The sequence below is a fragment of the Chlorocebus sabaeus genome, chromosome 21 (assembly GCF_047675955.1).
Source record: "Chlorocebus sabaeus isolate Y175 chromosome 21, mChlSab1.0.hap1, whole genome shotgun sequence".
NCBI classification, from domain to species: domain Eukaryota; kingdom Metazoa; phylum Chordata; class Mammalia; order Primates; family Cercopithecidae; genus Chlorocebus; species Chlorocebus sabaeus.
The window spans coordinates 11,365,166-11,392,758 of NC_132924.1; the positions used below are offsets into that span (position 1 = coordinate 11,365,166).

The following is a 27,593-nucleotide window of genomic DNA, read 5'->3' on the forward strand; positions in this document are numbered from 1 at the left end:
GATTTTTTAAAATTCTATTTCTTTGAAACAATTTTAATCATTCTAGTAATTGTTAAGACTTGATTCTAGAACTTGTTTTAAAAGGCTTAGTGGATAGTTTTCTACTTATCTGTTTGGATTCTTTGCACTTAGGTCTGGGAACCCTTTAGTATCTTGAATTTTTTATAAATGTTATTGGGACCAGGAGGTCACGTGAATGCTCATTCAGTGAGCACTATGTAGTGTTGTAGATTTTTTTTAAAAGAAAATTTAAGAAGCCAGGCTTTCAACCCAACACAGGGGTCCTTTTCCTGATCTCCTAGGACTGTGTCTGGTTTGAGAGAGAGACTTTCCTCACCAAGAGGCTCATGCAAGTGAGGTCACCATGTGAGGTGACTTTGGTGCCACAAAAGCATGTTTCTCTGTGTGTGTGTGTGTGTGTGCGCGTGCGCCCGCACGCGCCCATGTATGTCCTCAAGTACACATACACATCTGTTTCCATAAAATTCTTTCTCTTTATAATATCCATTAACTCTTACCAACAAATGCAAATTTAGTACCTAAATGTGGAAGAGGCGACTACCACGGGCCCATTAGAAACATGGGCCAATGAGTAAAGTATAATGGGAAACTGCAAATACTGAGAACTGAATGAAAAGAAAGATGCAACAAAACTTGCCACACACAGCTAAAGCAGCACCTACAAAACAGACGTCAGTTGACAGGAGAAAAGCCAGAAAATCGTAAGCTAAGTATCAAAATTAAGCTGGAAAGCAGCAACAAAATAAACCTCCAAAAAGTAAAAGAAAGAAAACAATAAGAATTAAGAAATGTAACAAAATACACAAAATACACACACACAAAAAAAAGTAACAAAATACACAAAATACACACACACAAAAAAAAAAGAATTAAGAAATGTAACAAAATACACAAAATACACACACACACACACACACAAAAAGTGCTGAGCCAGCAGAAAGGATCGACAAAGCCAGATGTTGGTAGTTGGCCTGCCTAATTACATAAACAATCTCTGGAAAGATAGGTCAAAAATAAAGAGAAGACACAGATAACCTGTAGTAGAAAATACGATGGCACAATTACAGATACTTCAGAGAGTTCCAAAAATAGTAAGGGAGCATTATGAGTAACATCAAGCCAAGAATCGCCCATAAACACATATATACAATAACTGCAACAAAACATGATACCAAAACTGACTCAAGAGTAAATAGAAAACCTGAAAAATCTTATTGCTAATACAACATATCAATAGTTAAATTTTCTTACAACAGAAATACCCAAATTCTTAAACAGTGAGTATCCTAAACTGCAGGGAACTTACAGTCCAATCATAAGTATAATTCGCAGAGAACAGCAAAGGGGCCACACTGCCTCTTACATCATGAAGCCAGTCTAAATTTGATTCTAAAACCAGATGAGAAGCTGAGACAGAAAAACTATAAAACAATCTCACAAACTTAAATGTAAAAATTGTAAGTTAAACATTAGCAAATAAAAAATCTAATGAGATTTTTAAAAATATAGTCTACCGTGACCAAACTGTGTGTAATCTGGATATGCCAGGATGGTTTAATAGTAGAAGATTTTTAAAGTGCCAGTCACCATGTTAACAGTGAAGGAGAAAAGAAGTTACCACATTAGATACAGAAAAAGCATTAGATAAAAGTCAATAACATTTCAGGACAAAATGTCTTAGTAAAATTGGAACAGCAGAGAACTTTCTTAATCTGATAAAAGGTAACTACCAAAAAACATAGTGAACCTATACTTAACAGTGAAATATTAGAAGCACTCCCTTTAAAATCAGAAAAATATGAAGATTCCCATAATCTCCACTTCTATCCAACATTGGACTTTCCTAACCTCCACAGTAAAAAAAAAAAAAAAAAAAAAAAAGATAAAGAAGTAAACGTGTAAGGATCAGAATGAAAGACATAAAACTCTCATTGTCAGATGATGTAACCTCAATAAAAAGAGAATCCTCAAAGTATTATTAATAAAAGAACCCAGCAAAATGTCTAGATACACTAACATTTTTAAGGTTGCATTTTTTTTACATCTACATTAAACAGTATGTGTAATTTTTACAAAAGGAATACTCTTTATAATAGCAAGAAAAGATATAAGTTTACTATGAACAAACATATCAAAACCTGCTCAGATTTATATGGAGAAAATTCTACAGTTTTTTGGAAGTCATTAAAGAAGTCCTAACTAAGTAGAATGATATGTTCATTAAGAGGAAGACTCGATATTAGACCTCAGCACAATTCTAATAAATATCCTGGCATAATATTTATATGGCCAAGAATGGCCAAGAGAATTGTGAAAAAAAAATATAGTGAGGAAGTTGCCTCCTTAAATATCAATGTGTGTGTGTAAAGCAACCATGACTGAACTCAGGTAGCACCAGCATGGGCACAGATGGGTAGAGCAGATTAGAAGGGAGAGCCAGAAACAGACCCCATGTATTCCAATTAGGGCTTCTAATATTTACAGAATTGTTGCAATCCAATATGACAAAATAAGCAATCTAACAGAAAAATGAATAAAAAATTCTTTATCAAGGAGGAAACAGATATGTTTAATAAATGTGAAGTTTATGTGAATAAATGTGAATAAATGTGAAGTTACTCACCCTCTTTAGTAATCAGAATGTAAATTGAAATCCCAGTGAAACACTATAGGTTGTTTACAATAGTCTCTTTATACTAAACGTTGACCAGGATGTGAAAGAGGAGCTCACAGATGGCACAACTGTTGTGGAGACTGATTTGGAGCTGTTGAGTAGGGCCATAGATAGATGCTTTCTTCCAGCCTTAACATAGCTCACCTTGTGCTAGTCCATTGGCAAATGCATGGCCGACGGGCGCTGCCACTAGGGGCTCCAGGAGTATGCGCAGGGATGGTGCCATGTCCACAGCAGTGTAGTTTGTCTATCAATAAATGGGAAATGATAGAATGAATGGATTGGGATATGTGCCTGCACTAAAATCCCATGAGGTCATACAAATGAGTGAGCAAGAGCTCTGTGCATGAATGAATGTAAAACTCATAGGTCTATTTTTGGGTAAGAAAGCAAATTATAAAAACATACACGGAATTATAACATTTATGATAATACATCTTAAGTTTATCTTACAGTATGTTTGGCAGTGTGCAAAATAATATAGATTGCTTAGGGATTTGGAGAGAAAATTCTGTAGAACTGCATGAGAGTAGGAACCCATATTCAGCCTTGAGGTCTCTTGTGTGGGACAGGGAGAGGAAGCAGGTGAGGGACAGGGATATTTAACTTTTATTAATACTTACAATTTAAGTTTTGTTTCATGAGCAAGGGGTGGTGATTTATTCTTTACATCTTTTGTATGGCTTTAATAAGTGCAACATTTTTTAAATTAAAAAAACATTGGAAAGGTCCCTGCTGAGAATGAGAAGGGGAAGAATGGTCTTTGTGGACAAAGGGCAGAGTTCTACTGATAACCATAGATATTCACATCCTTCTTGGTCCTCTCTCTTTAAGGCTAGGCACAGAGCTCTCTCTAATGCAGAGAGACCCAAAGGACCTCCCCTCCCCAAACCAGTGACTCCCCATAAAATGCCTATGATGCAAGAAAAGTCCCATACACACACAAAATCAGGTGCAATCAATTTTCTTCCACAAGTCAAAGAAAGAATATACACTAGACAGCTTATTATTCCTACTGACTTTGTCTGTCTTTAACCTTAAAAAAAAAAAAAAAAAGGCTCAATGATCTTTTACAGAGAAATCCAGCTTCTCTCTCACTTCCTTGGTAAGCCACATCCCAGCATCCTATTTCATGCTCACTGGGTTCTCTTTCAGAGACTCTCACGTTTTATTTGTTTTCAAGCCCAAGCTACTGTCAGATTAACATTTCTTCTCTAGTTTGCCCTTAGGATACTTTATTTGCCACAAAATTGCTTTGTGATGGTGTCACCACACTGCCAATGAAGCGGAGCAATGGCAATTACCATAAAGCACAGGTCCTTCAAAGGCCTGTCCAGTGAGAGTTTGGGTCTGAGTTCTGCAGAATGACTACCAGTGTGAGTGTTCTGTGGGCAGACAGGTGAAAGAGGACCCCTGTCTGTAGCCCAGGGCATCCTGGCCTTCTCGCTCGTTAGCCTGCGGGATTTTCACCCCACACACACTTACTGATGCCAGCAGGGTCAGGCACTGTACTGTCCCTGGAAAAAGAGAGGAGCAAATGCTAACCTCTGTGGTTTTCCCTCTTGACACTAATTCTCCAACTCTGCAGACACCAGCTGGGTGTCCTAAACTCACTCCTATTCTGACTATAACTACCTAGAGGTAGCGTTAGACTCCACAGGATTAAGAGCTCAGTCCCACCAGCCTGCCCCCACTTCAGATGCCAGGCACAGTGTTGGGTCTCCAGGTTACCCATAGTTCTGTCCACCATGGCTACAAAGTCAGGGGGGTTCCCATAACCCCTGCCCCAGGTTCAGTAACTTACTAGAACAACTCACAGAATTCAAAAAAGCATTTTACTTAGGTTTACAGGTTATAGAGAGTACAAACGAAGAAATGCATGGACAAAGTACAAGTGGGGTGGTAGGGCACGTGGCTTCCGTGCCCTCTCTGTGTATGACACCATCCCGGCATTGTGAAGCATTTACCAACCCAGAGCTCTCCAACCCTGCCACTTAGGAGTTTTTAATGGAGTTTCATTCAGTAGGGATGATTGCTTAAATCACTGGCCAACTCATCACCAGCCCCCTACCCTCCCTGGAGATTGGAAGCCATGGAAGAGAGCCCAGCTCCCGGCTATCATATTAACATGCAAAACACACTCTTATCACTGGGAGATCTCAGGGGTTTTAGGAGCTGTGTGCCAGGAACCAGCAACAAAGACCAAATATTTGCTTTTTATTCTAAGACTCCCAGGTACTCGGAGCAGAGACAGGGCCATGAAGGCAGAGTGGTGTTTAGGGCAGGGCCGGAAGCAGGTGCCTGAGCTGAGGCAGGTGGGGAGAGGGGAGAGGTGGTCCAGTCTAGGGTGCTTGGTTATCAGCCCTATCATTTGTTCTCTAAAACCAGGGTGAAAAAGAGATCAGACTTAACGGGAGCCTTTAAACTGGACCCCACTTACCTGAAGCACAGCCATCAGGATTCAGGTAAGCTGTGAGCTTGCTTTCTGTGGACTGTTTCTAGTCTTGTTCCCCTCAGAGTTGCCCTGGAGGTCCCTGGGAGTTAGGGGAAGACCATCCATATCCAAGGAGGCTCCCACAGAGGAGCTGGGGTGCTGTGCATTCCTGGATTTGCCCTCGCAGCCCATTCCCTGTGGGTGGGTTAAGAGGCCTGGGGAGGCTCCCTGGGGGAGGCTCCTGCTCTAGAAGTACTGAGAACCTGCTGGGCTCATTGCAGGAGCAGGGACAGGTGGGCACAGCCATGGGATTTTAATATGGGCATCTATACCTCCTGCAGACAAGGAAACATCTTTAACATAATGACGGCCATAATGTCTTTACAAAAAGGCTTTGCATCACCTTCCACCAGTACCATGAGGAGGCAAAGTAAACGAAGGAGGTTGAGTAGGGTTGGTGAGGGAAGAGAAAATAAGATGAAGCCAAGGCTCAGATCAGCACACCAAGGTGCACCTAAGTCATTTGGTCAGTAGGCCTGCTCTCTGTGCCTGGTGCTGGTGACAGCCAAGGAGGCTCAGCACTCGTCTGCAACATCTAGCAGGGAGGGGATGAGCGGGCAGTTATCAAGTGGCATCAGGGGACACAGGCTGCTCCAGGGCCACAGCAGGGAATGCACAATTCTTGGCTTTTGCACTTCACCTATGTCATCTCATTTGACTTGAGCCAGTATATCTGCCGATTAATGGTAGGCATTGAACTAGAACCAAAATAAGTAGAATTTTTTTGATAACAGAAAATTCTGTCACAACGCTGGTGAGGGGGTAAAGTGGTTACACCAGTCATGTAGGCTTTGAAGATATATTCCTTATTAAAGATATACATTTGGAAAATAGAGTCAATGCTGGGCCAGAAAATTCCTGTAATCCCACCACTCAGATGCAAACATTGCTAATATATTGCTGTATTTCTTACTAGTCTTATTCAATGCATTGTTTGCTTTGTTTTAACTGTGCACCACTTACCAATCACCGATATGCAAGCTGCCCTTCCCACACATATCTCATGAAGTTTTACGTCTTATGAGGCACCTAAGACCTATTAAGTAGTCCACAGTTCAGGTAAAACCATTGTTAGAGGAAATTGCTGGCTAAGAGGTTTGTCATTTCTTTATGTTAACAATAAAGAATTGTGCAAGGAAGCTTCTAAATTGGGCCAGTTCTTCACTCGTCCATAAGGAAGCAGATTCACGGAGAAGCAGATAGGAACTTGCACTAATTAGACACCGTATCTGAATTCTTCTACTGAAAGCCTCCAGTTTTTCCATCCTGTAGAAGCTTCTGCAATGACAGAAATCTTCTATAATTCTGCATCACCCAATATGGCAGCCACCAGTCCGCATGTGGCTAATGAGTGCTTGAAATGTGACTTGTCTGTTGAAGAACTAAAGTTTAATTTCCTTTAGTTTTAATTAACTTAAATTTAAATGTCAACAGCCACATGTGGCTAGTAGCTACCGTATCAGATGGTGCAGTAATAGAAACTAAAAAGGTGGGGCATTCCCTCATTTTCATTCATGACAATCATCTGGTTCTTTGACTTTTTTTTTTTTTTTTTTTTGAGACAGAGTTTGGCTCCATCACCCAAGCTGGAGTACAGTGGTGCAAGCTTGGCTCACTGTAGCCTCCACCTCCCAGGCTCAAGTGACCCTCCCACCTCAGCCTCCTGAGCAGCTGGGACCACAGACATACACCACAAGTCCCAGATAATATTTTGTATTTTTTTTTTTTTTGGTAGAGATGGGGGTTTCACCATGTTGCCAAGGCTAGTCTTGAACACCTGAGCTCAAGTGATTTGCCTGCCTTGGCCTCCCAAAGTGCTGGGATTACAGGTGTGAGCCACTGCACTGGCCTCAACAATTTCTTCCTGAGTGCTTCCTGCATGCAGTCTGTTGGGTGCTTTGTTTCATTTGCAGTGGTCTCTGTGAGTCATTGTCAGATGCCGCTACTAATGTTATGTTTGTTTAACAAGCTCCCTTACTAATGAGAGGCCGTGTGGCATAAAGGAGAGTACTGGTTATGGGTTGAGATAGGCTGTGTGACTTTGGGCTTCCATCTCAGGGTCACTCATGAAACAGGGGGTGGAGGTCCTGCATCTCCTCCCAGCACTGCCATTTTTTATGCTAATGGAGAATGTAACTATTTTCTCCTGGCAGCCAGGTGGCAGTCAGGGAATGACATCAAGTGGTGACTTCAGATGTTCTTGTAAATACAATGTAGACTGCTATATGGTCCTGCCACAGCCCCTGTTGCCTGGGAAAGTAGGGGACACTGATGTGCCTGGTCCAGCCCACATTCGTGGATGTAATCCCAGAGCACGAGACTCCCTTCTCCACCGATCTGTGCAGCAGGACCTCAGCATGTTGTCATAATCCTCACCTGACGCCTTGCGCAGGATCACTTGTATTAATAGAAACTCCTGTCTATGAGCTTGCATCCAGGGTTCTTTCTCCTGGGATTTGCTGCTTCAGGCATGAGAGGAGGCTTAAAAGCAAATCAGCCATTTTTCATATGTGAACTCAGTGGAGCCACTGAGTCCAGGATAGTAACACTGACTCAACAGATATTCACTGAGTATCTGCTCTGTCCCAGATACTGAACTAAGATTTGCTAAGATCCGTGGATACAGAGATGAATAAGCCCACCAAGAGTTTCATTCTCTTCTTTTAAAAATATTCTAATCACTCCATATATCACAAATTCACCTTCTCATGCATCAATGAATGAATGATGAATGATTTACGTGATCTGAACGCTAACTCTGTACTGGGAACTAGATGAAACCTCAGATGTTCATGCTATGTAACTGCAGAAAGCAAAACTAATGCGGGTCTATTGAGAGTGTAACATTTCCAATTTGTGTTTTGGGCACCCTGTTCTCGGGAGACTCCCCTTGAATATGTTACCCTGGGAAGTGCCACAAAGAACACCCAGACCCAGCCTTTGGGTAGTTTTATTTCTGACTTAGAAGACACAAGAAATTTACCTGGAGGATGAAAAGGATTAGCGTGTGATCAACAAACCTGTCTAATGATTTCTTTTTTCTTTTTCTTTCTTTTTTCTCCAGGGCTTATCACTGATTACCGGGTAAGTGGGAGATTCCACTGTAATCTTAAAAGCCAGTGGAGTTCTGGGGAGCTCCTCCGGAGTTGTCACGGGTCTCCTCCCCACTCTCATGACCAGCACGCACTGATGGGCACCTTCCAACGGAGTCCTAACTGACACATTATGGGGGTCCTGTCAGGCGGCGGGCAGTTCTGCTGAGCCCCAGAGTCAGAGGTCTCAGGTTAAGAGGGGGAAACCTGGACCCTGGACTTTGCTCCTGGGGAGGGAGAAGGAGCCTCTGCGCCCCCCATTCCTCTGGAAGGAAAGGGCCCCTCTGCCCTGGGCTGCTGTGTGCCTGGGGCTGCACTGGTGGCGGCAATGGGAGAGTGAGGAGTCAGGGAACATAAAAAGCTCCCAGGTGGGGCCAGTCATCTCAGCAGCCTAGTCTCAAATGCATTGGTCCTCTCTCATTTTTATTTGCCAAAGTGTTGAATGAGGCATACTTTGAAAATGCCAGGTTGTTCTAGTGTTAGTCTGGAAAGGAATTTGGAACCAAAGGCAGTGGCTGCGAGGCTTATTGAAAGAACAGAACCCAAGGGGGAGGGTGAAACTCAGGGGAGGCAGAGGTGTGGCCACTGAGCTGGCTGTCTTCTGCTATCAAAAGATGACCTGTGGCTGGGCACAGTGGCTCACACCTGTAATCCCAGCACTTTGGGAGGCCGAGGTGGGCGGATCATCTGAGGTCAGGAGTTCGAGAACAGCCTGGCCAACATAGTGAAACCCCATCTGTGCTAAAAATACAAAAATTAGCCGGGTCTGGTGGCGGGCATCTGTAATCCCAGCTACCCCGGAGGCTGAGGCAGGAGAATCGTTGGAACCTGGGAGGCAGAGGTTGCAGTGACCCGAGATCGCGCCTCTGCACTCCAGCCTGGGTGACAGAGTGAAACTCTGTCTCGAAAAAAAAAAAAAATGATGACCTGTGTCCACTTCTTTCTAGTCAGGCGTGGTGGGCACCATCAAAGCAGAGGCTGCCATTTCCCGACAGAGGTGTGTGTCTAAGTGCTATTGGAGCAAACATTGTCAGTAGCCGGTGTGATAATGACCCAGCAGGGGCTGCCCCTCAAAGGCATGTGTAACTTGCCTTCTTCCTGTGACAGCTGTGAGCCAGGAGGGAGTGGGCAGCAGTAAACCTTCCCAAGCCATCAAGGCTGGTCCCAGGACAGTTTTGGCAAAGTTTGCCTGGGACCACCCAGTTCCACACCCAGGGAGAAAGGCCAGGTTGTGTGCACATAAGGGCACAGTGGGAAGATCCATGGATGATGCCATTTAAAACTTTCATATAAATCCCCATTAACAATCTGACTTATCCTTTAGAAAGTTATTATTGAAGGGAAACTATGACAATAGTATTAAAAATAACTTGAGGACCTGCTCACCCTGACCTTGTATCCTCACACTGCCGTGGCCTGTGTTTCTGTCTCCTCCTATGGCCTTTCTCAGACTTCATGTGGCAGGAGGGCCACGTGCTGCACAGACCACACTGCAGCTGGTTCTCATGTCACTGAAACTAAAATCGCAATACCTTCTCCACTCCTCCACAGTACAGAAAGTCTACACAGAATCCCATGTTATGTGGTATAATTATCTCCCTGTTATTTAACTACTTCCCTGGGAAAGTCCCTTGCTTTCCTAAATGACTGTGCAGTGAGCATCAGGCACATCCAGCTTTCTGCTGAGGATGAGCTGCTTCCTACGGCATGAGACTGAAAATGGGGTAACAGGCACGAATATTTCATGCCTTTTATTTTATTATTTTTTAATGTTGCTCCTTCTCAGCTTAGATATCATTAGAAAAAAAAAAGGCACGACACCATCTCTGGTTCACATAAAATAACATAGGCTTTGTTAAAAACTCTGTATTGACTAACAAGTCCTCTAGGAACCAAAGTCCTTTTAAATAAATTTGGCACTGTCTTTCAAAGGCCTGGGGCACCATCCCCAGCAATGCTGGCTTATGTTACGTTGCCCAAGACAAGAACCAGCCCAGCTGTGCCCGCATCTAGCAGCTCAGGGAACATGATCTCCTCAGACAGTTTCTACTGTTCACCAAGAATCACAGATCTGTACTGGCACCCGCCTGCAGGACCACGAAGATGGCAGGGCTTGCCTGAGGCTTCCCCCGCCTGTTCTTCTGCTCCAGCCAGGGCCCTTCCGGTCCTCAGGGCTCACTCCTTCTCCCCAACCCTAGGCTCTTCATCCTATTCCCTCCACCACCAGTCCCTGACCCTCATGGGGTGAGGAAAGAATCTGATCCCTGTCTTTCTGTCCCCTTCTGTCTTTAGTGCTGAGCCTCACTCTCCTCAGCGCCTCAAGCCACAGCCCCTTTCCCCACTGCTAATCCAGAAGACTTGAGCCCACCATTCACCTCGCCTTGATGGGCCATGTATTCTTCGGGAAGCGTTTGTCCTTCTGTTACTTCAACTAGTTCTCTCTACTAATTATCTCTACCAGCTTAATGAAAGGCATTGGCCTCAGTTAAGGAAAGGTCAAGCATCAGCAACCTGTGCTCCAGCCTTACTTTCAAAGCATCCTTTGGGCAGTCCCTGTACTCCCCACCCTATTGGTCCTGCTATGAAACCTGGATCCTTTTCACCCCATCTCAAGGCAGCCCCTTGACTGGCGTTCCCTTTCCAACCAGGAGTTATGAGCTGCTCTTGCAGCTACTCAGAGGTGAGTGAGGCCCAAAGCTGCCTCCAGGACTCCCAGGCCACTGAGGGAGACAGAGGTGCAGACCACGCAGGCCCTGATGCATGTTCTGAAATACACCTGAGATCCTTCAGGCTGCCCATTTGTGGTCCAAGAGGACATGCCCCAAGTCCTTAGCTAGTCCTCTGCCTGACAGCTCTCTTCTTGCCGCTTGTGGCAGGCAATGATGCTGAGGTCCCTGGCACGATAGCTGGCAGCGCATGAGTCAGGAGCCATGTGGGGACGGCTCTTGTTTGACTACCTGTTGCTTCTAAAGGAACCCAGGCAGGTGGGAAGCACCACAGCAGCCCAGCCCCACTGGCATCCACCAGGCTTGGGAGGCCCTCTGGGGTAACTGGCTTCTGTGCTGCTGCGTCCCTAGAGAGGGCCGGAGATGGCACATCATGTGTTCACAGCCGATATTTCATGGCTGATGAGGGGACAAACGCACGAAACTTATGAAAGATGGAATGCGAAGGTGGATGCTGTTCTGGAGCAGAGGGGCTTCTAAATGTGAAGCACAGGCGTTAGGCCTCAGCAGATCAGCCCTAGGAAGCAGGAGTGGCCATGTGGGGACAGCCCCGGGCAGCCACTGGGAAAACACAAGTCGGCCGAGTGTGAGTGTGGGAGCAGCCTCAGGGCCCCTGGTGTGCAGAGCCCCCAGGGCACCTCTCAGCCCAGCTTTGCCCTTTCTATCCCTTGGGTGCAGGCACAAGTGTCACTGCCTCTCACTGAACCCTCTCCATCTGCCACAACCCAGGGATGTCCCTAGCCATATTTCCTGGCATTTTCTCTTTGCCCCTATTTTAGCTACAGTGCAGTGACCTCTTTCCCTTTCTGTGCTCACATGCACCTCTCAGGCTCCTCTATGATTCCCAACTTGAATGTGAATTCCAGGCAAATGTCCCCAGAGCATTTGCTTTGCTGGGCTCAGCAGGGAATGGGAAGGAATATCATAGACATTCTCATTTTGTTCAAAAAGGCTGGAAACTCAAACCTAAGGCTGTCACAGCCATCAGGCTGGGGAGAAGACCCCTGGACAGTGGGCTGCCTGCCGGGCCAGTGAGGAAGTGTGGGGTTAAAAGAACGAGCAGGCCCTGGTAGTTCTGCCCTTTGTCAGTGGATGAGGGCACGAGGACGGAGTGTTAGTCCCAGGAGGAGGCTGTTCAGGACGCGAGGTATGGCAAGAGAGCTCTGTGTTCTTTCTGATGGTGAACGGCGCACTGAAGATGTAAGACAGCACTATTTGCCTCCAGTTTGCGAGGTCCTGGGCAAAGTGGGCATCTTTGTGCCTATTTCATAGGGGAGGAGACAGAGGTTCAGAAAAGTTAAAAAGTTTGCTGAACCTATTGAAAGACAGGACCGTGGACCCAGGTCACAAGCTACAGAGCCACGCAGCCCTGCAGGCTGTTTGAATGAGGAAACTGCATCTTCTGGAAGATGTTGATGACTTGTCAAAAGTGGGACAAAATACGGGTTTAAAAATGATCAATTGTGGAGGAAAAAGTACCAGGAAATAGCTCATTTGATGTTTGGGAAGCATCAAATATGAATTGGTTTCTACATGCAGAATCCTTTTAGATGACCCATGAATGAGGGAAAAATGGGTTTTATTCCTGATTTATTTAAATATGTCCGTCAACAATATTCCACAAAATGTGGGCTGGCCGCGCCGAGCCAGGCCGGGTGCTGGGCTTGGGGCTGGAACTAAAATGGCAAATGAGACACAGTCCCTTTCCTCTGGGAACTTAGTCTGGCAGGAGGTGAGGCTGGGTACACAGGAGTCCTAGCCGTCTACTGCAGGCGCCCAGGAGCACATTGGGGGAGGGGCCAGTGCATTGAACTCAGTCTCTGGAGAGAACATGACAGCATTTGGAGCCACATTTGAGTGAGCATTCAATTAGATGGTGTGCATTTTCACTCCGGGACCACAGAAATTAAGTTTACCTTGGTATTCTTCCAAATGTTAGACTGAAATCGCATTCTAATTTGTAGGAGGATGACTGGTCCAGGAATGATTTTGGAACGCAGCGCCTGTGCTGAACCGTGGCAGGGAAGCGTTGTTTTACTGACTATTAGTTAGACAGACAGTCAGCTAGTGGTGGGATAAGGGATTCTTCTTTTAGATTTCCCAAAAGACAAGTTAGCTTAGTTCTTGAGCAGCCCAGCAGCTTGCAAACGCAGTGCTTACTAGCAGACAACTGTGTGTGCAGGTTCAGCTCAAGCTCTGCCGCATTGAACAAGTCACTGTCCACACCTGCTTTCGCTCCAAGAAAGTAGGGATCCGAACCCTCATTTACAGTGTTGCTAGGAAGCTCAAAGGAGATAATGTGCCAACACACCGGGCAGGGCTTGGCATACAACTGGGGGGAATCACGCTGAATGCCTGAGTCAGAGGTTGGGTCCCTGTTTCCCTTTTGACCTGAGAAGCTCCTGCAGAACTCTGGCTCTGGGCCCTTGAGCTGCTTCTCTTGTGTTCAGAAGCAGCTGCCATTCATTCATTCCACCCACACTTTATTTTATTTTATTTATTTATTTATTTATTTATTTATTTATTTTGAGATGGAGTCTCACTCTATTGCCCAGGCTGGTGTGCAATGGCGCCATCTTGGCTCACTGCAACCTCTGCCTCCCGGGTTCTGCCTCAGCTTCCCAAGGAGATGGGATTACAGGCATGTGCCACCACACCAGGCTAATTTTTGTATTTTCAGCAGAGAGGGGGTTTCACCATGTTGGTCAGGCTGGTCTCAATCTCCTGACCTCAGGTGATCCACCCACCTTGGCGTCCCAAAGTGCTGGGGTTACAGGTATGAGCCACCGCATCTGGCCTTCACCCACACTTTAAGAACCACCTGTGAGCCCTCCTTCCGGAGAGCAGTGTGGGACTCAGGACTCCGGCGAAGCAGTTCCACCCGGCAGATGGTCCAGCTGAGCTCGAGTGTTGCACTTGGCTGCACTGTGTCGCCCAGGCCCAGCAGGGAGCTGGCTCAGCTCTCCTCAGCATCTCCTTTATAGCTGAAATAGAATGTGACTATTAAGATGACCATGCAGTGCTGCTATGGTCACTTCCCAGCAGCCTCCTCATCCTAGTCCTTCCCTGCTCACTTCACCACATCTCCACCCCTCAGAGAGTGTGGGGGTCAGTCAGCTGACTAGGTCTGGGAAAACCAGAGGAAGGACAGGGAAAGCTTCCGGAGCCCAGCATGGAGACACACATTGTGTCTTCTGGTGAGGGATCTTGGGGTCACTCCATGGTGATCAGTGGGACCAAAAGGGAACCAGTATTGCTGTAGAAAACAGTGCCAGAACATCCAGGGCAGAAGTGGCAGATGAGCGGGTTCTGGCTCCCTCCATCCTAGGCAAGGACATCAATGAAAATCACCCCCTTATCCCCCTGGATGGTGAGCTCACTGGGGGCAGGGCCATGTCTTCCCTGTTTGCTCACCATGGAATCCCAGGGCCCAGCCCAGGGTCTGGCCCTACTGTGCACACCCCAAACATCTGTTGAATGAAAACAATGAACATTGCTGGCTCCCAGGTCAACAGTCCCTGTCTGTGTTCCTCTCTCTTGGAGATTTCCAAAGAAAGCCTCTGCCCACATCACTGAGGGCCCTGCTATCCAAGATGGGCCATGGCAGTGGGAGCAGGGTGGCCGCCTGGGAATCGGCTGCCTCCAAGAGAAACAGGTGAGCCAGTGAGCCGAAAAGGAAGCCTGCTTTTAATATCTTCCTCACTGATTGTCTGTTTCATGTTTCATTTCAGCACTGGCAGATACCACTGGGCCGAAGATTTCGCTCTTTGAAAATGTGGTTTGTATTTAGGATGTATGGAGTCAAAGGACTGCAGGCTTATATCCGCAAGGTGACCTTGTTTTTATTATTGATCTGGGTAAAATTGCAGAGGTCTTTCGGGACTTTAGAAATAAATTCTTTTTTTTTTTTTTTTTTTTTTCTTTTTGAGACAGAGTTTCACTCTTGTCCCCCAAGCTGGAGTGCAATCGTGAGATCTCAGCTCACTGCAACCTCTGCCTCCTGGGTTCAAGCGAATCTCCTGCCTCAGCCTCCTGAGTAGCTAGGATTACAGGCATGCGCCATCATGTCCAGCTAATTTTGGTATTTTAAGTAGAGATTGAGTTTTACCATGTTGGTCAGGCTGATCTCGAACTCCTGACTTCTGGTGATCCACCCGCCTCGGCCTCTCAAAGTGCTGGGATTGACAGGTGTGAGCCAATGCGCCCAGCCTTCAAATGTCGTAATAAGCAAATACACGGCAAGAGAATCAGACTGTAGTTTGGGTTGTTGAGATGAGGGTATTCATAAGATCTGTTAAGTCACTTTCATACAGATTGCTGGTTATCAGGTCCAGGAAGATGGTCACAGTAGAAACACCACATAGGTGGTGCTTTAGCCACATCTAGCCAAGAGTGAAGTTCATTGAGCAATGGCAATCATGACAACATAATGAATGTGTTTTTCTCCCCTAGATTGCCAGAATAAGATAGATATTCCCTAGACCAGTGGTTCTCAGACATGCTTCCAGACCAGCAGTGCCGGCCTGTGGTGGGGCCCAGCAACCTCTGTTTTAACAAGCAAACCAGACACCTTCTCTATGCACTGAAATTTGAGAACCACTCATCAGCTACAAGCCCCACTTCCCTGCTTTAAACAAAACAAAACAAACAAACAAACAAAACCCAAAAAACAATTGGCTGGGTGTGGTGGCTCACACGTGTAATCTCAGCACTTTGGGAGCTAAGGCGGGGGGGATCATGAAGTCAGGAGTTCAAGACCAGCCTGGTCAACATAGTGAAACCCTGTCTCTACTAAAAAAAAAAATACAAAAAATTAGCTGGGCATGGTGGCAGGCACCTGTAATCCCAGTGATTTGGGAGGCTGAAGCAGGAGAATCGCTTGAACCCTGGAGGCAGAGGTCGCAGTGAGCAGAGATCACGCCACTGCACTAAAGCCTGGACAACAGAGCAAGACTCTGTCTCAAAAAAAAAAAAAAAAAAAATTGAGGAAACTGAGTCTTGAATATGAGCCCGGACCTGCCTAGAGCCACCCATTTAGCCTGCTGCAGAAGGCCTGGCGCTGTTCTGCTGGCTCCCTCTGATCCCAGTGTCCTTCCTAAGCTGTGGCCTCATCTTGATGGACAGAGGTCCCCAGGCTTCATGGGAACAAGCACACCTGTGATATTCAGCCTTAGTGATGGTGACAGTCCTCCATTTTAAGTCTTGTTGCCACTTCACAACCAGCTGTGCAGGGGCAGGTGTCCCCAGCCGCATCCTCTGTGGCACAGCGTATAAAAACACATCCATTTGCAAGCTTTGTAGAATACCTAGGATGTGCCATGAACTGTCTATTCCCAAAGCTTCGGTGAGGACAGTTCCAGGAGCTGCCGAGCACTATGAGGACCTGTTTGGGGGCGAGAACTGGGAAAGGAGTATGTATATGGATTCACGGGTAGGAAATGCCCCTCTCCCCATTTGAGACGAATTCAGTTTTTAGGGGGACAGAAAGCCAAAAAAGCAGGGATTTATCTCTCCACAATGATGACATGTTTAAGCTCAAGAACAACTAGTTATGATCATGCTGGCTCCTGTTTAAAACACACCCCACTTCTTTCTGAAAGGGGACCCAATCCTGCCTTAGGAGCAGAGTCCAGCGATGCTCAAAGCCTGTCTCCCTGGGCGGTAACCGAGTTTTGGGATCGCCCATGAGGCCGAGGTCTTTGGCGCCCTCTGGTGGCTTGACGAGGAACCGCTCGTATGACAGGTGTTTTGGTCCCAGCCACTCACTGCCCGCAATGGCGTGGCGTTTCCGTAGGTCCTCCCCAGCACTTGCAACGTGGGGGCCCTGCTATATGCGCGGGCTTAGAATGAGCAAGGCACGGGCCTACGCCACGGAAGGCTCCTTCTCCTAGGATCACATACTATCTGAATAACTTCTGAGTTCTATACCTATCTGGAACTGAAATAAGGTCAGTGTATTCAATGAAAGGAAGGCCGATTCTGAATGTGACAGAGCGGACAGGATGCCCAGCTCTAGGTGGCAAACGCCGAGGAGGAGCAACAGCTGTGGCAGCCACAGAGCTGCAGCTCCATCAGGCTGCCGTAGAACACCAGCTCAGCCAAGGCCTCCAGGTGCACCTTGGGCATGTCGCTTGCCCACTCCCAGCCTGTTTTCTTATCTGCAAAATGGGGACAATCACGATATCCTCTGTGTTGTGGGCTGTCCTGAAGATGCTGCAGTGGTGAGGCTGGCACCAGAAGCACAGAGGAGCAACTCGATGGGCGTTAGCCATTGTCTCTTCCAGAATGCTCAAATACCTCCTCACAGTGTTTATTCTAACATTATAAAAGACAGTTTGGGTGGGATAAACATAGTCCCATGAACAGAAGAAAATGACAGTTGGTGTTCTGAAGACACTAGACCTTTGCTAATGCAGGCAATGAGTTTCTTAGCCTGCCTGGGAACAGCTGGTCAGTGATCGGTACAAGCACTTAAGGAAAATTCCCAAGAGCAACTAAATGAATTATACATGTGCAGTCTAATAAGGTTGTCTAGGTAGTTAAGTTCTGAATTAAGTGGCCGTGAGAGAAACAGATTTTCCCTTTCCTCTTTCAAGCACGTCCAGCTGTCCCATGAGTTTGAGTCACTGGTGCTCCAGGATCCCCGCTTTGAAATCTGTGCGGAAGTCACTCTGGGGCTTGTCTGCTTTCGGCTGAAGGTTTGTCTACATCTATTCCATTCTTCATTTTCTGTGAATGTGACAGAGGGGAAAGTGTCATTCATTACCTCCATGCTCAAAAACTGGCCCTGGCTCTCCAGAGATGGGAGAGCAAAGCCTGCATTCTTCAGTCCACCAGCCTGCCCTGCCCGACGCTGCACAGCCTTGCTTCCATGCATGGGGGCTGTTCCCACTTCCTTAAGCCTGCCCTGAGACTTCTCACTTACACAGCTTATTGGTCCCAGAATCCTTACCATTTTTCCATCCCCAAGGCTCCATCCCACACCTCTGCCACTGGCCCTCCCTGGAGGACAGTGGCCTGTCCATAGCTTCACTAATCTGAGCATCTTCTGTGGATCAACAGCATCAGCATCATCAGCATTGCCTGGGAGCTCCTTAGAAAAGTCAGTCTTGGGCCCCATCCCAGAGCTGCTGGCTGCGTACCTTTACAAGATGCCCACACAGGAGTCTGTTTGACACTGTGCTGTGGCGTGCTGTTATTTTGCTCACCCGATGTTCACCAGGTGAGGGCAGGCTGGCCCACACAGGTTAGGGCAAAAGCCATCTGTGCTGAGAATCACGATACAGTTCTCAAAAAGGCTCTAAGATGCACTGCACACATGCCCCTTGGTAATCTCCCTTGTGTGCACAGAGCCAGGTGAGACCTAATGCTCTGTTTGTTTTATGTTTTTTTTTTTTTGAGTCAGAGTCTCATACTCTGTTGCCCAGCCTGGAGTGCGGTGGCACAATCTTGGCTCACTGCAACCTCCGCCTCCCAGGTTCAAGTGATTCTCCTGCCTCAGCCTCTTGAGTAGCTGGGATTACAGGTGTGCACCACCACACCCAGCTAAGTTTTGTATTTTTAGTAGAGACGGGGTTTCACCATGTTGGTCAGGCTGGTCTCAAACCCTGACCTCGTGATCCGCCCATCTTGGCCTCTCAAAGTTCTAGGATTACAGGTGTGAGCCACTGTGCCCAACCGAGGTAGCTTTTAATTCACAATCATTTCAAGCCTTTCCAGGAGGCTTCCTTTTTCAAATTAAAGACACTCAGGAGAAGGAACAGGCTGGGGTAGTGTCATTGTCAAGGGGCTGCCAATCAGAGTGTGGCACTGTCACTCCACCTACCATGTCCTTTTGCCTCACCTGACTTGGAGCTCTGAGGCAAGGAGGAGCTGTAGCCGTGGGAAAGCCTGCAGGTAGCAGAGCAGGAGAGGAGACTTGAGCTCTTGGAAGAGCACAAGTGATGAGACCTGGGAGGTGCACAGAGGACCAAGAGGGCAAGACACGCTCCGGGTGTTTGTGGGAGAAGCCTCAGTCCATCCACGTCCAGGATGTGTCCAGTCAACCAACCTTGGTGTTGGCATCGTACTTATTAGACTCATCTGCTGTCAAGCAGTTGTTTTCATTCTTATTTTTGCTGACAGTTTTCTTCTAGGACTTTTATATTCTTTTTTTTTTTTTTAAACAGTTCTATTGAGATATAATTCACTTTGTTCATTTCAAGTTTACATTTTGGCCGGGCGTGGTGGCTCACGCCTGTAATCCCAGCACTTTGGGAGACCAAGGAGGCCAGATCACTTGAGGTCAGGAGTTCGAGAACAGCCTGACCAACATGGTGAAACCTCGTCTCTACCACAAATATGAAAATGAGTCAGGAGTGGTGGCACACACCTGTAATCCCAGCTACTCCGGAGGCTGAGGCAGGAGAATCACTTGAACCTGGGAGGCAGAGGTTACAGTGAGCAGAGATTGTGCTACCGTGCTCCAGCCCGGGCAACAGAGCAAGACTCCATCTCAAAACAAAACAAAAAAAAAAAGGCTACATTTGAATATTTTTAGTAGATCTACAGAATTGTGCAGCCATCACCACAATCTAATTCTAGAACATTTTCATCCTCTGAAAAGAAACCCCACACCCAGTCATGCCATATTCCCCGTCCTTAGGACTACTAATCTGTTTTCTGTTTCTGTAGGTTTGTCTATTCTGGACATTTGTATAAATGAAATCATACAACATATTGCCTTTTATGACTGTCTTCTTTCACTTAGCATAATGTTGTCAAGGTTGTGGCTTTTATTTTATTTGCATAATTTATAGAGGCCACCAAACCCATCTATGTGCTGGTTTCTGTCCATTCTTCTCTCATGCCATATAGTGAGGCCTCTTGTGCAGGAAGCCCAGGGCATTTTTCAGCTGACAAAAGTTTCCTTTTGTAAACCTTTGCTTGCGCCTCCAGTCTGCAAATCCAGTTTCTGGAGGAAGCACATGAGTCAAACACTGTGGCTCACTTTTCTGCCTCCACATCTGCCATCTTGGCCTCACTCTCTCCTCGTCTAATCCTCTTCAATCTGAATTTCAGGCCCCTCATGCTGAATGCCTCAGTGCGTCATGTGGCTCTTTACTAAAGCAGATGTGATGTTGCTATGGCATCATGGTCCCTCTCCCTCCATCCTCATCGCGGCCAGTACTTGCTTGGTCTTCATCTGTGTGCACTCAGCCTACTTTGTTCATTGCCATTGTCCCACCTCTGCTAGGCTTCTTGCCTCTACTTCATGGAAGTACTGTCCTATCCAGTCTGTTTGAAAATGGCAAGCACGTTTTTCCTAAATAATTTGTTTCCTATTTTCTGTGCTCTATACTTTGCAGATGTTTGCTCTCATGCTGAGTCTTTTTGGTAACATTGCATTCCCTTGGTACCATCATTTCTTTTTTTCTCTGTCTTCATCCTTGAATCCTCATCCGGATTCACGCAGACCTGGTGTTCACTCACGGTTTCCAAATTTCCTCTGGTCCATCACTGTCTACCTAGGCACAACAGGAGCAGGGCACTCAGGCCCATAGCTAGAGGCCAGGGGATTTGCGCCGCTCTGTGCCATGTGCCAGCATCCAGCAGGTGCTCTCTGAGGTGGTTCCATGCGGTGGATAGGACTCTCCCCTTCCTACTCATCCTCCCTGCTTCTCCACTCTGAAGACAGGGCCATGAACTGCAGTCCTGCAAGGTTCGGGTGACTAGGATGCAGTGTACCACATTCAGTTCCTTCTATTTAAGACTCCATGGCTTAGACGACATGGAGTCACTGCCTGCAATCAGAAGAAGGACAGAGGAGCAAAGGGAGGTGGAGGTGAAGTGTCAGGAGACTGGCTGCTGTGGAATCAGGGCCCAGGCGGGACAGCAAGGGCTTCCCATTGGCTGATTGATACCAGGCTTCCATCTCTAGTATAGTGGGAGGGGTGGGGCCTCTGCCCCTACCCCAGGCTGGTGGGCTGTGCTCGTCTGGAGAGGCACCAATGGTTGCTCGGTCCTGTGGTTCATGGACATTCTTCCCAGATTCTGGCACTAGCTTGACCATTATGCTTCATTTTCTAGGTTGCTGAGACTCTTCTATGTTTCTGTGGGAATTTAGAGACTCCTCCCCTGGTGCCATCAGAAACCCCACTTCTGCTGTTTAAGCTCATACATTTGTAGATGATATATCTAGGGATCTTTATTTTCCTTAAAAAACTTACACCATGGAAGGGTCATCTTTTGATGGCACATTAGAATATGGAGAAATTATCTGTGGGGAGAAGATGCACGCAGTCTTTTAGGGTGCATTACTATTATTTTGTTGAATTTTGTAACATCGTAAATGCAAGGGGGATGTTTAGTTGGCTTCTTCCTGACATATGGCAAGGTTGCCAAGCACTGGCCTTCCTACATGACCAGTTGATGTTTGAGTCCTCAGAGACCTGAGCACAGTTCCTCTCTTTCAATCCCTCCAGGGTTCCAACAAAGTGAATGAAGCTCTTCTGCAAAGAATAAACAGTGCCAAAAAAATCCACTTGGTTCCATGTCACCTCAGGGACAAGTTTGTCCTGCGTTTTGCCATCTGCTCTCGCACTGTGGAATCTGCCCATGTGCAGCGGGCCTGGGAGCACATCAAAGAGCTGGCGGCCGACGTGCTGCGAGCAGAGAGGGAGTAGGAGTGAAGCCAGCTGCAGGTAGGCCGCCCTGGGCTCATTTTCTGCCTGTCTCCTTGTCCTGCAGCAAGAGTGTCCTCCTGGAGTCCAGACCCAGCTACAGGCCCAACCTGGCCACTCAATGCTGCCAGGGTGCGTTTGTCTTACCTGAAAATAAGGAAGAGAAGACCGGGTACATTGGCTCATGCCTGTAATTGCAGCACTTTGGGAGGCCAGGGCGGGCAGATTACAAGGTCAAGAGATCGAGACCATCCTGGCCAACATGGTGAAACCCCATCTCTACTAAAAATTAGCTGGGCGTGGCGGTGCGCATCTGTAATCCCAGCTATTCCAGAGGCTGAGGCAGGAGAATTGCATGAACCTGGGAGGCGGAGGTTGCAGTGAGCCGAGATTGTGCCACTGCACTCCCGCCTGGCCACAGTACGAGACTCTGTCTCAAAAAAAAAAAAAAAAAAAAAAAGAAGAGAAAATCATGTTAACTCTGGAGAAGTAGAAGGAATGATACATTTTAATAATTCTTTTAAAACTTAGATTTTTACTATTTATTCTCTTACATCAATCTCTATAATACTTTAGGTTTTTTCAAACAACATTTGTTGAGATAACTTACTATCATAACAAGCTCGTATAAGAAACTGGTGACCTTTAAAGAACTAATGAAAACAATAAAAAGGGAATTTATTGTGACTCACGACTTGCCGTCCAAATTCTTGATGGTTTAAAGAAAGGATATGTTTCAACTACCAGACTTCTTGCAGTTGTGAGGGGTAAACCCCTCACAGCTAAACCCTGTAGACAGCATGCAGTTAATTTGTAAAACCAAAGCACACATTTTAAATAAATGCAGTGTTGGCAACATGAAGGGTATTTACAATTATGTTTGTGGGAACCCAGACAACCTTAGAAAGTCTCTTCATTAGGTTATCTTAAGAATGTCATCCTGTTGGGATATGTCTACCTTTTTCTGTTTCTGTCTTTTTTTTTTTTTTTTTTTTTTTGTCTTTTTGTCCCATTTGGTGGAAGACATCTGTGATCCCTCCTTAGGGTCTGCTTCTCTTTCTCTCTCTCCCTCTTCCTTTCGCAATGACTCGTTCATTACAACCTGTGGGGGATTTAGAATCTATAAGTCATGTAATGCATTTCCTGATTGCCTACAACTTTATCTTCTTTGCTATTGATTTTAATTGTGAATATCTGAAAAAGTATAGTGCTCAACAAGTCAGAAGTTGAAAATCATATTTCATATATGTGATAGACCTGTCCACGGCTCCTGAAAGTTGAGGCCAAAGAACTACCTTCTCAGTCAAAATGTACCCTGAGAACCAGGTCCTTTCCCTGGTGCAACCAGGGCCTTTCCCCACTCATAAACTGAGAGAGACCTGGGGTCTGAGGAAGACCTCCTGACCCAGAGCAACTCCAAAGTGGTATCTCAAGCATCTCTGGCAGGTAGTGGGGACAGGCTTATATGTTGAAGTTATTCTATTGCTCTCAGCATAAGACTGTGTGAGGGGAGGGAAAGTACCACTGTAAGCTCCATATGAAACAAATCCCTATCAGGCAAAAGCTCCCGACTCGCATTTCTGCAACCCCATGTTTGCATCTATCTCATAAGCCTGTATTGACACATGCCTAGAAGAACATAGGTGGAGAGTGTAGCTCTGAAAATTTATCAGAAACAAAGGTGTATTTCTCATCAGAGTCTCAGTTCCTCTGGGGTCATTGTATTTGCTGTAGATTCAAAAGGTAAAAATGAAATTCAATTTTTAAAATGATATGTGATACAATAGTAAGTCCTAATGCATGTATGTTGTTTTGGACAGATTAGAACAATAAAAATCTTAATACCTTGATTTTACTTGTACTTATTTGAGTTTATTACATCATATTCATGTGGTTATAGTTCTGAGAGAAAGTAGGAACTATTCATATTTTACAGAGGGTAGAAAATTAGGCAGACATTCTAGTTGACACTAATACAATTGTCATCAGAGAAGCCAGATTGGCAATAAAAATTCCTTTATTAAGTTCAAACTCTTTGACATTGCACAATTGTCTCTGTTTTTTGGGGAAATTATATATTCGTTCTTTGTATTCGAATAAGAAGCACATGCAATTCTTATTCTTTATTTTTTTAATAGAGCCATATGCTCATGCTATTTTTTTCCCTGTAGGAATCAAAAGTTGAAGAGAGATATATCTGAAAACTGGAATAAGAAGCAAATAAATATCGTCCTGGCTTCGTGGAACCGAGTCTGTCTGTGGCTTCCCATGTCTTTCTCCAAAGTTATCCAGAGGGCTGTGATTTTGTCTGCTTAGTGTCTCATCAACAAAGAAATATTATTTGCTATATAAAAAGTTAATCTTTGTGGCCATAGCTTTTATTCATCAGCTGTGATTTTTGTTGATTAAAACATCATAGATTTTCATGTTCCTGTAGCCATCAGAAGTGGCAAGAAAGCCTCACTGACATATTTTCCAGGGCAGTCTATGTTCATGCAACTTGAAATTATATCTGTGGTCTTTAAATTGTCCTTTGTCATGTGGCTAAATGCCTAATAAACAATTCAAGTGAAATAGTAATTGTGTCAGATGATCATCTTGTTCTATGTTGTATCAAATTTATTCTTGTGATACAGACATTCCCTCCAAAGTAGACAAAGATACAGCATCCTTGGGATGTTTTTAAATGGCATTCATTTATTCAGCAAATGTTCATTGAGTGCCTAGTATATGTCAGGCACTGTTCTGAATACATTAACAATATAGAAGTTTTACTTGGAGATGACTTCAACTTCTGTGGAAATAAAATTAGAATCAAGAGACAACCTGGAGCATTGAGATTGAAGTCTCTGCTGTGATGGGAAGGATTCTCTGGCTTTCTGGGTCTTGATCTTCTGGTCTGACAAGTCTATCTGTCCTAGAGTATCATGATTGATAAGCAACTGAAGAGTGCTTCTGTAAACATAAATTCCGACAAGGATGTGGTATTTACTCAATCTCACTTTAAGTTCACTATCTGTATTGGGAACCATTTTGCTTTTAGAAGCGTGTGTTTTAATCCCAAGATGAGTTCTTGTCCTTTGAAGACTACAGAGCTATCAAAGGCACTCTCAGAAAGGGTCCTTGGGTTATTAGTAAGTATATTTGAATTTCAAAGACCTCCAATATCTATGTGAACTAAGTGAATGATATGATCTGTTACTCAAAAATCTGGAAATATGTCAGATGCCAAGTGTTCCCCATCTAATTTATTCAGGTCATTTGTTCTCTACCCAACAGCAAATTAAGACCTGACCTCCACCATGATGTGGGGACAGAGGCTGTTTTTGGGGCCTACCAGGGGCCACCCTTGTTAGGACCAGTGGAGTGTGGAGCACTCTGAGTTGAGGCTGGGATGTCTAAATTTTACAAGATTCTTTTTCAACCCTTGAGTTAAGATTGCTGCAAGGGCTCTAATGTGAGCCACCGACATCATTGATACCAGCTTTCTGCTTTAGTGAGCTCATCCAGCCTCATCCACAAATATACTTCAGAAAGATGGCTGAGACCTGATGGGAGGGAAGAGACTGGGTGGCAGGGGCCAATGGGGATGCTGTACAGAAGCAGGGCAGGAGGCCAGCAAGTGACTGAAGATTTCCTCCCTCCGAACTGGCTGGATCCTTTTGATGGAGAGTCTAAGACATCAGCTTAGACACAGACCCAACAGAGAGAAAAGCTTGTCTGATTTCTCGTTCATTTCTAGGTAACTTATGGCAGTTCACCCCACCTCCTGACTTCTCCAGGTTCCTCCATAAAGTGGTTCTCAGATCTGAATTCCCCAGCCCTAGAAACAGGAAGAAGAACTTCCTCCCAGTTTATTTAACAGGAACACACCCATAGCACTTGCTGTATGCCAGGCACTGTTATACGTGTTTTAAAGTATTAATTTAACACTTATTTTAAAACTCTATGATGCAGGCCAATTATTATGCCCATTTTACAAGTGAGAAAACTGAGGCATTGCGAGGTTTAGTGACTTATCCCAAGGTCATATAGTCAGTGGCCAAACTGGGATGGGAGCCCAGGAAGTCCGGCTCTAGAGTCCACGCTCTTGCTGCAAAAGATGCTGTCTGCTCCCCAGAATTAACCATTTCTGAAGGTAACTGGCAGTGAAGACATTTATTCTCTTCTGGGTGAAGCCCCATCTTTGCCTACCAAGGTAAAGTCTTGGCCCCTAGACCATCCCTGAATAGTCCAATGTGGGGAAGTTTTTAAAGTTTTGGATTATTCAGACTAATCTGTGGTCAATACAGAGCATCTTTATTTAAATACATATTCAAGTTAGTGTCAAAAAGAGTGCACAAACTGCTGCTGGCCCTGGAGTTAGATGTTTCCTTACTGACCTCTGGTATCTCCGGATAACAGGCCCCTCCTGCTTAGTGTTGGGAAAGTCCCAGATTGATCTAGACACAACTAACAGCTATTATGAAAGATCTGTCCTGGAATCACATGTCTCCTCTCTAAAATCCAGCAAACAGCAATAGTCCCTAAACCTGGAGAATCTCATTGTGGCTGACCACATGCCCATCACCAAGGAGCCTGCAGGAAAGCCCAAGACAAAAAGGGGAGCAGGTGTCACCAGGTGGCCCCTTGATCATCATGAGGGTGTACCACAGTTCAAAGAGAAACAAGACGGGAGAAGACCCCAAGGGAGGGCAGTTCTAATATCCACTGACTCCACACCTGCACCCCTTAATTCAGAAATCCAACAGACATGACAAATTAGAAACTGATTCTGCTGGTATGCAATTTGCAAAGTCTACATTTGAGGAAAGATATGAACACTGACTAACGGCTTTTTTAAATCTAGGGATCATTCCATTGCTTTTCTAAATTATGTAAATACCCAAACATCAAACACTATAAAGTTTTTTTGCCTTTCAACTGCATTTGATATCAAAATCTGTTTCCTTAATACCTCTGTGTTACTTGCCATAACCTACACTTGTAACAAGTAGTAGAAAAAGCATTAATAAGAAAGCACTGTGAGCATAAGCTGCTTGCATAAACTAGATACATCTGGAGCTACCAATTTAGAGAAACTTGTGAATGGTTCCCCAGAGCAGAGACGTACAATGGATGGTAGAGGAAAGAAGAAGAAGAAGGTAACAGAGCAGTCTGTATTACAGCAGACCTTGTGAATCCCAAAGTGCTACAATGTCAAAGTGAGATCTAGACCCCAGCATTTATGAGATGGATGTGTTCCCAGGCGTTTTGAGAGAGGAGCCAAGTCACACCGGGAGAGTTCTCAATGGAAGACTGTCTCGCAGGAGAGACTCAAAGAGGACTCAGCAGCTGTCTTCACATTTTACACTTCCTTTAATTTGAACAGTCTCCTCTCTAGCTCCAAAGAGAAAGTGACAGATAGAGAGACAGATTTTCAATACGAAGAAAAACTTAGAAGTCAGCCTATCAGCAAGTGGAAAGTGTTTTCTTACAGGGCAGTGAATTCTCCTCCATGGTGGGTGCTCAAATGGAGATAGGAAAAAACCAAGGGTTGGGAAATCGGAGTCATTATTCTATGAGACTGACTTTTCAGTCCATGAGATTGGACTGAAAATTAGAAAATTCTTCAGTTTCCTTGTATATCTGAGATTCCAATGTCCTGTAAAATAAGAGAATTTGGCTAATATATGAAACAGTAAGGTTAAGCAGACTAAAATGGTAGAAAAAAAACAACAACAAGGTGGATTATTTTTTCCTTCCCAAACTCTAAGCAAGGCAACCTAAGAGGAAGAACTGGCCAGCCCGGCCATAATAACACCTGGCACCTGGGCAGTGCTTACCGTGGGCCAGGCTCTGGTCTAAATGATCTTCAGACCTCAGCTGGGTTGATTCTGAACAATTCTCAGTAGTGGCTCGTGAGCAGTAGAGCTGGGACTTGAA

At 45.4% G+C, this 27,593-nt stretch overlaps 1 protein-coding gene across 3 annotated transcripts in view; it reads left to right on the forward strand.

Moving 5' to 3' along the window:
* The window catches only part of DDC (dopa decarboxylase), a 107,237-nt gene extending 82,989 nt beyond the window's left edge, over positions 1-24,248 (forward strand). For all 3 annotated transcript variants that reach the window (XM_007981322.3, XM_007981321.3, XM_007981320.3), the window contains exons 10-15: positions 5,084-5,160; positions 8,254-8,273; positions 14,739-14,837; positions 17,604-17,705; positions 21,471-21,689; positions 23,840-24,248. In XM_007981322.3, coding sequence (XP_007979513.1) covers positions 5,084-5,160; positions 8,254-8,273; positions 14,739-14,837; positions 17,604-17,705; positions 21,471-21,671 — 499 coding nt within the window. In that variant the 3' untranslated portion in view covers positions 21,672-21,689; positions 23,840-24,248. The remainder of the gene's footprint in view (positions 1-5,083; positions 5,161-8,253; positions 8,274-14,738; positions 14,838-17,603; positions 17,706-21,470; positions 21,690-23,839) is intronic.
* Positions 24,249-27,593: the final 3,345 nt, after the last annotated feature.